Below are 12897 nucleotides of genomic sequence, written 5' to 3'. Positions count from 1 at the left end.
GTGTGGTTGTTACGGGCAATCTGGCATGATTACGGGCAACGTGAGGTGGTTACGGGCAACGTGCGGTGGTTATGGGCAACGTGCGGTTGTTACGGGCAACGTGCGGTTGTTAGGGGCAACGTGCGGTTGTTAGGGGCAACGTGCGGTGGTTATGGGCAATGTGCGGTGGTTACGGGCAATGTGCGGTGGTTAAGTGTAATCTGGCGTGATTACGGGCAACCTGGGGTGGTTACGGGTAATCTGTTGTGATTACATGCAACCTGGAGTGGTTAGGGGCAACGTGCGGTGGTTAGGGGCAACGTGTGGTTGTTACGGGCAATCTGGCATGATTACGGGCAACGTGCGGTGGTTACGGGCAATGTGCGGTTGTTACAGGCAATGTGTGGTGGTTACGTGCAATCTGGCGTGATTTCGGCCAACCTGGGGCGGTTATGGGCAACGTGCGGTGGTTACGGGCAATGTGCGGTTGTTACGGGCAACGTGCGGTGGTTACGGGCAATGTGCGGTTGTTACAGGCAATGTGTGGTGGTTACGTGCAATCTGGCGTGATTTCGGCCAACCTGGGGCGGTTATGGGCAACGTGCGGTGGTTACGGGTAATCTGGGGGGGTTAGGGGTAATTTGGGAGTAAACTGCAATTATTACTATAATAAAAAGTGTGTGTGTTTTTTTTTTGTGTGTTTTTCACTTTTTGTACTTTATCCATTCATTTTCACTGTATTACTATGATTACTGTGATATTTTCTATCACAGTAATCATAGTTTAGTGACAGAGACCAAATTGGTCTCTGTCACTTTAAATTTTCAGAGCTGGATGCTTCTGGCGCACATGCGCACATCAGAAGCAGCCAGGACACCGAAGAGGAAGGAGCTCCAGGATCAGGTAACGTATAATGGGAAGGGCAGGTGACTGGGGGACGGGGGTGACTGGGGGGGTGGGGGGCGACTTGGGGGGGGGGCACGGTGACACTTTTTATCCCCTGTCACCAATGATTTATGGTGACAGGGGATAAAAAGTGCCGGCAGCACTGGGAACAGGCGATCGGCGGTATATAGTATATACCGCCGATCGCCTGTTCCGGGACCCCACAGGGGGGTTCCCGATCACTGCCCCATGCTCTCCGCTACCTCCGGTGGCGGAGAGCATGGGGCTTTGATCATTCTTTCATTTCCATCCCTGCGAACAAACATCGTTTATTCGCAGGGATGGGGGCGGCCATCTTGGATCTGATGGCCGCCCGGGGAGGGAGCGGGTTAGTGATCGGGGCACTAGGGGGGCTGATCTGGGGTCTGACTATTACATTTTCATCTCCCCCCACCGTGAATCCACGGTGGGGGGAGATGAAAGCTGTCGGCGGCGCCGGTACCGGAGATTGCCGGTATAATGTTGATATCGGCGATCTCCGGTACCGGCGGCAGGTGAAGGGGGGCCAGGGGACACTGTGACAGTGGCGGCGGGAGGAGGCAACGTCCTGCAGCCTCCTCCCGCCGCCCGATCAGCGGCGAACACCACATCTCCCCCATAGACGCTGCGGTCGCATCGACCGCGGCGTTTATGGGGTTAACTGCCCGGGGGGAGCGCGGCTCCCCTCCGGGCAGAGGCAGCGGGAGGATGTGGTGTGATACTGCCTCCTCCCGCTGCCCGATCTCACTTACGGGCTGCGGGGGGAGGCAGGAACAACATGACGTTTGGGGAACGTCATGTTGCATTAAGTACCTACTTTACATGACGTTCCCCAAACGTCATTTTGCGGCAAGGGGTTAAAGAGGGTCACGGGGTTTTACAGTCAAAAATGCTGTTTACTAGTAAAATTTTGCATCCATAGCAATCTATGTAAAATTGGCCATAGGCCTTCCACAAAGGCAGGCTGATGGAGCACTGAGGGTGGTAGTTCTGATCCCAGCGCACCAAATCGCCTAATTTGCATATTGAATAAAGTGAAGATTTACTGGAAAATAGTGCTGAGGATGAAGGTAAGAAAATGACCTCCATTCTCACAGCCCCGTCCTGCAGGAACATAACAGCAGGTCAGAGTCTCCTGACCTGCGTTAGTTTCTTTTTTAGAGTAACTGATTTAGGGAAAAAGTGGTGGAGCACACAAAGTCATCATAATCTGTGAAAATTGTCCAACACTATAGTAAATACTTATTAGCTTTAACATATTTCCACAAGGTTGCTATCCAGGAGCCTATCTTGAATATTTCTGCACGTAACCTCCAAAACAGAAGCCTGAATAAGTCTGTTCCTAACAATATCTCTGTCGTCCAGGTCATCCATTTCTTTCTGTTTTCTGTGCATTATCAGTCTAGGATTGTTCAAAAGAGTATAATATAGCAGCCATCTTGTTCTGGATCTGACTGATGTACATGGGTCTGCAAAAAAAACAAAAAAACTTTTTTTTAGTTCTCACTTTTATTAAACATGTATTATAGTTTGAAAATATTACTTGATTATATATTATTATTACAGATAACCACCAACTCATCTCATATATCAAATACTGTCATCATATTTGTTTAAATAAATGCAAGCACGTCACCTTTTCTTAGAACCCTGCATTGTGCTGTTCCTCTGTTGTTACTCCTGCAAATGTACTGTATGTTGTGAGACAGCAGTCGGTTATTGCTATATCTCCCCAAGATTCCTTCCTCCCTTATGTCTATACAACTCCAGAAAATACAAGAGGCGTGGACTATCCTTTGCAAGCTATGGCCCATATATATTAGTCTGTCTGAGACAAAAATGTGTCTGATGTTTGTCCCAGACAGATATCAACCAATCACAGCTCAGTTTAAGAAATGAAATCTGAACTGTGATTGCAGCATCCTCTGGTGTGGACACCATGGTACAGGTCTGCTAGCCTGTATGAGAACTGCCACCTCATCAGGAGCATGCCCGGGCGTCGTAGGGAGGTCATACAGGCATGTGGAAGCCACAAGCACACTACTGAGCCTCATTTCCTTCTCTTGAGGCATTTCCACTGAATTGCAATCAAAATGTAGTTTGATTTTCCACATTGATTTTAACTACCATCTCAAATCCAGACCTCTATGGGATATTAAAGCGAATGTTAGACTAGAACATTGCTTTTCTCTTTTTTACATAAACTGACCAAGGATGGCACGGGGGTGCCTGTGGTGTGGTCCTTTTTTGAACTGCTGTCTGGTTCCAGAGCACAGCGCTGGTCTAATACCAAGCACAGGTCGGGCATGAAGCACTGGGGGTGGGCCCGCTGCCCCCCAGTGTGACAATCTCCCCTCACCTCTGTGACACTGCTCAATTTATTCTAATGGCGCTGCGTTACAGAGAGGAGGGGGTTTCGTCACACTGGGGGTCGGCGAGCCCACCTCCAGTGCTTCATGCCTGGCAAGTGCTCAGTATTAAGACTGGCATCATGTCAGGGAACCGTGTGGCGGTTCAAAAAAATGACTGCGGCACAGGCACCCCTGTGCCATCCTTGGTCTGGTCATATAAAAAAGAAAAAAGAGATGTACTAGTCTTACATTCGCTTTAACCTCTTAACGACGCATGACGGGTATACCCGTCATGCGGCCGTTAAGAGTAAACAGAGAGGGCTCCCGGCGTGAGCCCTCTCTGCAGCGCGCAGTCCCCGGTTGCTAAGTGCAGCCAGGGACCGCGTGTAGTAGCCGGCGCGGCCGATTGCCGCGGCCGGCTAATTAACTATTCAAATGCCGCTGTCAAAGCTGACAGCTGCATTTGAATAGCAGCTGTGCCCTCTCTCCCTGGTGTCCAGTGGGGGATCTCCCCCCCGCGATGCGATCGCGGAGGGGAGATCCGTTCTAATGAGCCGGCCGGGGCTCAGTGTCGGAATGACGCTGATCCTGGCTCGGTAATCTATTCAGATAATAGAGCACCGATCTGATGGATCATTGCTCTATTATATACACAGGATTGATCTCAATGGGAGATCAGTTCTGTGTATATAGAAGTCCCCCAGGGGGCTTCATATTACTGTAAGGGAAAGTTAAAAAAAGTGTTTTTATTAATAAAAAATCCCCTCCACTAATAAAAGTCTGAAACACCCCCCTTTTCCCATTTTACAAATAAAAATAAATAAACATGTTTTTTATCACCGCGTGCGTAATTGCCCAAACTATTAATTAATCACATTCCTGATCTCGCACGGTAAACGGTGTAAGCGCAAAAAAATCCCAAAGTGCAAAATTGCACATTTTTGGTCGCATCAAATCCAGTAAAAATGTAATATAAAGCGATCAAAAAGTCGCATATGCGCAATCAAGGTACCGATAGAAAGAACACATCATGGCGCAAAAAATGACACCTGTCACAGCCCCATAGACCAAAGGATAAAAGCGTTATATGCCTGGGAATAGAGCGATTTTAAGGAACGTATATTTGTTAACAATGGTTTTAATTTTTTACAGTCCATCAGATACAATAAAAGTTATACATGTTACATATCATTTTAATCGTAATGACTTGAGGAACATATATAACAACTAAGTTTTTCCATAGGACACACGGCGTAAAAATGAAGCCCCCCCAAAGAAAAATAATTGCGTTTTTTTTTTTCATTTTCACTGCGCATATAATTTTTTTCTGGTTTCGCATCATATTTTATGGAAAAATTCAGCCTGTCATTGCGAAGTACAATTAGTGACGCAAAAAATAAGGGCTCATGTGGGTCTGTAGGTGTAAAATGCAAGTGCTATGGCCTTTTAAGCACATGGAGGAAAAAACAAAAACGCAAAAACGAAAGTTAGCACGGTCCTTAAAGGGTTAAAAGGGTAATCTGCTCAAACATTCCTTTGCTGTTCATAGTGAGACTAACAATGATTCCAAACTAATACTAATTCATTCCATATTATCCATTGAGCCTCTTTCCACGAGTTCTGATCCTGCTGCTTTGTGCTGAAGATAAAGAAATCTGTGTCTAAGCTTTTCTCTCTGTCTCTACTTTGAACCCTTTCCTCCCCCTCCCTTCCAAGATGGCTGATGTAAACAAGTCCCTAGGCAGGTTGTATCTGCACCTTTGTAGCAACTTTGTAATGCTTGGAGGGTTATTTTAATGTCACGTTGCTAAGGAACCTACTGTATTTAACCACCCCAGCACTACAAGGTTGCTACAAATTTGCAGATACAGCCAATATGTACATGTGCCATCTCAGAAGGGAGGGGGGAGGAAGCAGAGATTTCTTTGTCTCCAGCACAAAGCAGCAGGATCAGAACTGAGGGAAGGAGACTGAATAGACAGTAACAAATATGGAATGAATTGTCAGTCTCACTATGGGCAGCGGCATATGAAAAGTTATGTTTGAGCGGAATATCCATTTAAGTTTGATTTATATCTATCAATTTTATGTTTTACTGTTCTCAGCGCATGACAGGAATATTTCATTTGTTGAGATCTGGGATGTGGTATTTTAGTTTTCCCTTTTTTTTTTTTTTTTTTTTTTTGAGCAGTGTATATTAGTCTTTGGATTTTGTGGAAACCCATCTCTGATAAAGAGGCCTAAGTAGTATGAAAAGCTGGTTATTTGTCACCAATGTTTCATTTAGGCATTAAAATGTATTGATTTTTACATGGATTTGTATAATTTTTCAGCATTTTACGCATATTAGCTCTCTCAAATAGCTCTCTGGTGCCACCTAGTAGAGGTAGCCTCCCTGTAAGTCAATGCTTGGCTAAGAACCTTGAAACAAGCCAGACTTCCCTCCAAAAAGAGGAGTTACCCAGCTGTACACAGTTTGTCCCTTGTCACTACAGAGCATTGTGCTATCTGGCTTGGTAAGTTGTAAAATATAGGTGAATAGGACTTGAATGGATCAGGAATAGAGATGAGCAAACCTGGAGCATGCTCGAGTCCATCCGAACCCGAACGTTCGGTATTTGATTAGCTGGGGCTGCTGAAGTTGGATAAAGCTCTAAGGTTGTCTGGAAAACATGGATACAGCCAATGACTATATCCATGTTTTCCACATAGCCTAGGGCTTTATCCAAGTTCAGCAGCCCCCGCCAATCAAATGCAGAACGCTCGGGTTCGGATGGACTCGAGCATGCTCGAGATTCGCTCATCTCTAATTAGGAAGTCATTAAAAGTAATTTATTACATATTATCACGTGATTAGAGCCATTCACAATGGAATGTGCTCTTTTTTATTTGTTTTTCTTTTCTGCTTGTAATATACCCTGTGGGGGAAATATATTAAATGTGCACCTGGTGTACTTTGGAAAAAAAGGTGAAATTCTGTGACTTTTTCCCGAAGTATGCCATGCTTGCCTAATGGGCAGGCAAGGTGGGGAGGAGGCATGACCTCTTGCTGCGCCTGATTTATCGTGACTTGCATCTTCTAGCAGGTGTAAATCGTGGTGAAGATTCAGCCCACAGCTAGTGTAGATTTCTGCAACTGCCATATGGCAGTCTCACATACTCAGGTATGTGCCTCTCCGTAAATCCAGAGTGGGGCATGGGGGCGATGCTTTATGTTAGACTGGTTTACTTATACGCCATTCTTGATAAAGGCCTATAGGGGACAAGTATCAAGACCAGCGTACTTGTACTTTTTTCCTTTCTGCTAGTGGGTGTGGATAAGTGTAAAACATTGATTTTGTATATATCATTGATGCTGTTTCCATGCAGTTTGTAGTTTGTCCTACTCACGGGCCGAGGAGGGCCCGATTAACGATGTAAACGAGCAGCGATGATCGTTACCGATGTCCTTGCAGCATCATACATTACCTGTCCAGGCTTCTTCTCCGCGCTGTCTTCATCCCCGGGTCCCGCGCGCTCTATTTTCAGAATGGCCGGTCAGCTGACAGGCCACATTCAGCCAATCACAGGCCGCGGCGGTCCCGGCCTGTGATTGGCTGAGCGCTCCGTCAGCTGACCGGCCATTCTGAAGATAGAGCGCGCGGGACCCGGGGATGAAGACAGCGCGGAGAAGAAGCCTGGACAGGTAATGTATGATGCTGCTGCTTGTCCAATCGTCAAATCGATGATTTTAGGTCTGGCTCTAAATGAACGATCAGCCGATGACACGATCATCGGCATATCGTTCCCTCTATTTCACCGAACGATAGTCGGGCCAAATGGGGCCGATCCGGCCGATTATCATTACTGCGGAATAGGGCCCTAAGTCAGGTAATCTGCTATGACATATCAAGTGGGTTTCAGTCATAAGGTCTTGTGACAACTAGTGTAAGTTAAGTGGGAGGGAGTAAAATATGTACCATCAAATTAGTAGTTGGAATTTAAAGCAGTTTTCCACTTTTTGTTGGCCCATACTCAGGAATCAGCCAATCACAAAATATCAGACTGGCTGGGTGCTGAAGTGGAGTAAAAACTTTTATTCTGTATTCAAGATTTTTAGCAGTCCAATGGCAGGTTAGACAGAACACAAAACATATTTTGGGCGATTATGGCCCTTAAAGGCAAACTCTGCACTGTGCCAAAAATCACCCGGAGCTCTCCTTTAACCATGGCTTGTTAAGTGTATTTTTTTTTCTTAATCACTCCCTCCTCTGGCACATACATAAAAATTGCCTAGCCGAGACAACCCCTTTAAATTGAATCGGACAGTAAACGTGTTTACTGCGTATTTTTATGCAGCTGTAGTAAGGTTTAGTGTTCCGCTTAAACCCCGAAAAAGCTGTCTGTCGATGGATACCTTAGGTGGTTTCATTGATTGGAGACATTCCTTGGCTTGGTTGTTCCTTCCCGGTGGAAGGTCTGGCTGGTTCACTGACGTTGAGACACGTGATGGTGTCTCTGCAGTGTTCTTTTGCATGATCTACAGAATGCCTTTGTCTCCTTATGCATAACAGTGGCTCAGTGGTTAGCACTGTAGCCTTGCAGTGCTGGGGTCCTGGGTTCAAGTCCCACCAAGGGCAACATCTGTAAAGAGTTTGTATGTTTTTGCGTGGGTTTTCTCCCACAACCAAAAACATACAGATAGGTGAATTTAGATTATGAGCCCTAGTGGGGACAGGGAGCAATAATTGGCAAAAACTATGTAAAGTGTTGCGGAATCTGTGTGCGCTATACAAATAAAAGCATTATCATCATCATCATCGCCATCATCAATCATTCATCATTCATTCATCTTCATCATTCATCATCATTCATCATCAATAGTTAAGAATAATCGACTTACCTGAATTATTTAACCGATGAAATACATTTAGCCCTTTTTCAGCTCTCACTGTTAGTAGAATGTTGCAAAAACTCACAAGAACTGGGTTATTGTGATAGTGGTCCACATATAGCATTCCAATCCATGTACTGTAACCTTCGATAAAACACAAAATGATGGTATGTTAGCATCCATTTACTGCTGTATATGCCACTACACCATGTTAGACTAGACCAGACTGTACAATTTTTGGATCGGGATCTCAGCTGGGGCACAAAATAGCCTCTGCCTTGGTCAGTAAAAGGGCATGCTACCTGTTGACTTTGAGTAGAAGCACTCTAGGTGAATGTCCTACCTTTGTCTGCTGACTCATATCCACGTTGTAATAACGTTCTATCAATTCTTCCAATCAACAAAGTTCCCAAAATCAGGCTCAAAATAAGTCTAAGCAGTGAAGCTAAAGCACCAAGAATGACATTGTAGAAGAAGAGGAAGTAATTAAAATTATGAAACGCCTTCCTAAAAAAAAAGGAAAAAAAAGACTGTGAATGAGGTTTTCTTTACTTTTTTGTGTTCCTTTACTGTCCCACTTGGGGATTTGACTGTCTGATCTGATAGATAATACACTGCAGGGCTGTTCTACACTTAAGTGTATTACCCCTGTCAGACTACTATATTTTTCATAGCAGATCAGCTTCCATAGTTATGACATCAGAGGGCCTCAGTGAGGCCTCCAGTTGTCATAGCGGTACTCTCGATCGCTTCACAGAGCCCAGATAAGAAACATCTCCCCATAGATGCTGCAGTTCCACTAAATGTGTCACTTATATGGTTAACTGCCAGGATCCAAGCATGGCTCAGGTCCCGACAATTGTGGTGGGTGCCCAGCTATTGCTGACAGCCGAGCCCTGCTGCAGATTACACAGGTACAGCTTCTGTATCCGTATCATCCCATGAGCATTACTATACATACATTTGCGGTAAGTCACTACTAAAACAGATGTACAGTAAGGTCCATATGTGTGAATGGGTTAAGAGAATGTATCACCTTTTATATTTTACGCCAATCTTTTACTGATCTTTTTGTTTCTGATTGCTTATTTTAGATTTGTGGCAATTGCTGCTCTCTAGTCACGTCAATAAGGTTAATTTACATAATTTTTTACTTTTTTTTTTCAAATTCAAAGGATTTTATTGAAGTAACCACAATAAACGACAGTACAAACTTTACATATGCATATAAAAGTCAAGAAGCTCAATTTAACAGCGTACAGAGGAAATAAGCATAGCAAGAAAGTAAAATATAACCATATGCCCAAGCAATACACAAACCATAGGACCAATTAACCCTGGGAAGCTCCTCCGATTAAGCAATAAAGATCAGTTGGGTGGATCGTAAACTTTTCCTAGCTTTAACGAAAACAAAACTAAGAAATGATAGTTTGTACCTAAACATGTGCAGTTACAGATGAGTAGGGAGCAATAAGATCAAAGCATTTTTGGAAAGAGAGAGAGAAAAAGAGGTTAAAGAGTTTAGATTTCAACATTTAGGAAGGTAGCTAAAAAAAGGTCCTAGTTAAGTTCCTCCTTGTGTTGAATGTGGGTGATTTTTCTTGAACCACTCCTCTAGAGATGGGGCATCCGTGGACCTCCAGTGCCTAGGGAATATTGTTTTGGCCACTTGTGAGGGATGACGGGTCAAGGATTTTTTATATTTGTCCTGGGCCAAAGGAAACATGAACAATAGGGTAGCTTCAGGTGTGTTGGGGACGAGCATGCCTGTAACTTCCAATATCACTTGCAGCACTATCGTCCAGTATAGTTGTAGTTGAGAACAGCCCCACCAGACATGTGACATGGTGCCTGTTGCGCTGCCGCATCTCCAACATACATAAGGTACCATCTGTGGAGGGACACAGGGACCCTGTACCGCCTGGGCAGGATTTTATAGCAGGTTTCCTGCGCCCTTGTGGCTATGACTGCTTTGTAAGTTAAAAAGAAACATTTTGTCCATTGGTCATTGGAGAACTGTTTGCTGTAGCGGTGTGCGGTAGCGGTGTCATCCTTAATAATAGCTGCGAAGAGCCTTGACAAGCCTTTTACAGACATGTGAATGAATCGGAGCGGAGTGGATTTAGTTTATTCTAGGAAAGGGGCAGTTGATGCACCAGGGTGGAATGCAGTGCGATTGGTTATTGGCAGCATTGGACCCAGAGGATTGACCAGGGACTACCTGCATGTAGACTGGCCAGAGTATGGCGTGTGGAGTAGGACATGGTATATGTGTCTGTCAGAGAGGGAGTCCAAATCCATGGGAGAGATGCCAAAGTTTTAGAAAAGAGCTCCTGACCCACAACTTGGTCCTTTCATTATGAATCATATCTAGTACACAAATGTGTGAACACATGGAAAATAATACAGGCGGCAGTCCAGAAGACCAGAAGCTTAGCCTTGTCAGAGTCATACTATTAATGTGAGAACGACTGGAGGTCCATACAAAGATCCCAAAGCAAAGCTGAATTTGGTGAAAAAATGAGAAGGGGAGGGTTATGGGGATAGTTTGTAGTTAATACAAAGGCCAGGGCAGCAGGGTCATCTTAAAGGACAACTCCAGCCAAGTTAGACAAATTCCTATTGTACACTAATAATGGGAAATGCACATAAAAGTAATGTCACGACTCCCCAGTCTATACCTGCAGGATCCAGCAGGGGGCGCAGTATATGTAAAAATTACGTGTAATGCCCATTCCTGTGCTTTTCTGCCTAAACTTCAGCTACCTGCCCCCCCAGCTTGCCCCTCAACTCTCCCCCTGCCCTGACAGAAACCCATAGTGCAATCATCCCCCAAAACCCCCAGCCACCCGATATCATCAGAAGTCCTGTCCAGTGTAGTGAACAGCTCCCCTAGTTTGCCCCCCACCCTGACAGGGCACTGGCCCTTCAAAGCCCCCCCAGCCACCCGATCGCATAAACAGTAGCAGCCCCTTCCCGTGCAGCCTTGGCTATAGAGGTCCCTGCTGCAGTAATTGATCAGGTTCAGTGGGAGAGAGACAGCGGGGTTAGCGATTGCTGCATGGGACTGGGCTGATCTCAATGACTGCAGTGGGAGTACCAGTCCCATCCAGCAGGGTAAATGCTTCTATGTTGCGGTCGGGGGGGGGCCTTGGGGGGGCTAGTGAAAGGAATAGGGGCTCCTGTCAGGGGGGGGGGCTGTTCACTACACTGCTTGGGGGGCTTTAGGGGATGACTGCACTATGGCTTTCTGTTAGGGTGGGGGGGAGGTTGAGGGGGCCAACTTAGGGGGGTGGCAGGTAGCTGAATTTTGGGCAGAAAAGCACAGGAATGGCCATTACGTGTAATTTCTACATATACTGCGCCCCCTGCTGGATCCTGCAGGTATAGACTGGGGAGTTGTGAAGTCATGTTTTTTTAGAGAAATTGAAGCCCGCCTGATCTAATAAATTGAAGGAAATAGCAAAAAATGTGCATCTCCCATAATTAGTGTACATTAGGAATTTGTCTAACTTTGCTTATGAAATAACATTAAAAATAGTTTTTAGCCAGAGTTCTCCTTTAATTATACTAATTTTCCCAAACCATGAAAACTCAGAGTGGTCCCATTGTTCTAGATCCCTGCGGGACGGTGTCAAAAGGGGGATGAAGTTGACTGAAAATAAAAAAGATAGGTCAAGAGGGAGCTTAGTACCTAAATATATGATATCCAATGGGGGCTGGGTGAAGTGACCTTTTGTGTAGATAATGAAACATTAAGGGCCTCTGACAAATTTATTTTAAAATTCCAACAGGCCCCAAACTCTGACTATCGGGCCATCAGAGAGGGGAGGGAGACCAATGGGTTAATGATATACACCAGCAGATCATCCGCAAAGACTGAACATTTGTACTCCCTTCACCCCACGGCGACCCCTTGGATATCCGGATCTGCCCGAATGAAGGCCATTAAGGGATTCATAATTAGCACGTAGAGAAGGCGGGATAAGTTGAGCCTTGACCGATGCCATAATATATCGGGAATGGGTCAGAGAGCGTCCCATTAATGTTCAGTTGGGTCGTAGGGGTAACATTTTACATTTTAAATTAATTCTGATCATAACTTCCTAGGTGGGTCATTCCAAAAATAAATTGTGATGTTGTTTACTTCGATAAATTATATTTTCTTTTAGACCTGAGCTCTGTTATAGCTTTCACATGGCAGCTGCAGAAGTGTGACTATGCGTCTCTAGTGTAGGTGTGAATATCTACAAGTCAAGAACTTTCAATGGTGGGAAATACTTTCGACAAATGTATTTTAGGAGTGATACCTTTATTGGCCTACAAAAATTGTTAGAATTGTGATCTTTCGGGATTCACAAGATCCCTTCCTCAGACAAGTTCATAAATGAATGACTTACAGAAACAGCACAACATTTTAGGGATGTTAACCCTTTAAGGACAGAGCAAATTTCGATTTTGGCGTTTTCGGTTTTTCCTCCTTGTGCATAAAAGGCCATAGCACTTGCATTTTTCCACCTAGAGACCCACATGAGCCCTTATTTTTTGCGTCACTAATTGTCCTTTGCAATGACAGGCTGAATTTTTGCATAAAGTACACTGCGAAACCAGAAAAAAATTCAAAGTGTGGTGAAATTGAAAAAAAAAACGCATTTTGTTTATTTGGGGGAAATGTGTTTTTACGCCATTCGCCCTGGGGTAAAACTGACTTGTTATATATGTTCCTCAAGTCGTTACGATTAAAACGATATGTAACATGTATAACTTATA

General features: G+C 44.7%; 1 protein-coding gene across 1 annotated transcript in view; it reads right to left on the bottom strand.

The window, feature by feature from the left end:
• Positions 1-1495: 1495 nt before the first annotated feature.
• The window catches only part of LOC138785797 (stimulated by retinoic acid gene 6 protein-like), a 57741-nt gene continuing 46339 nt past the window's right edge, over positions 1496-12897 (bottom strand). The window contains exons 16-18 of the mRNA XM_069962123.1: positions 8471-8634; positions 8137-8271; positions 1496-2372 (exon numbers count right to left, since the gene is read on the bottom strand). Of these exons, the coding sequence (XP_069818224.1) occupies positions 2155-2372; positions 8137-8271; positions 8471-8634 (517 nt within the window). The 3' untranslated portion in view covers positions 1496-2154. The remainder of the gene's footprint in view (positions 2373-8136; positions 8272-8470; positions 8635-12897) is intronic.

The sequence above is a fragment of the Dendropsophus ebraccatus genome, chromosome 3 (assembly GCF_027789765.1).
Source record: "Dendropsophus ebraccatus isolate aDenEbr1 chromosome 3, aDenEbr1.pat, whole genome shotgun sequence".
In the NCBI taxonomy this organism is placed as follows: domain Eukaryota; kingdom Metazoa; phylum Chordata; class Amphibia; order Anura; family Hylidae; genus Dendropsophus; species Dendropsophus ebraccatus.
This window is presented reverse-complemented; position numbering and strand designations above follow the sequence as displayed.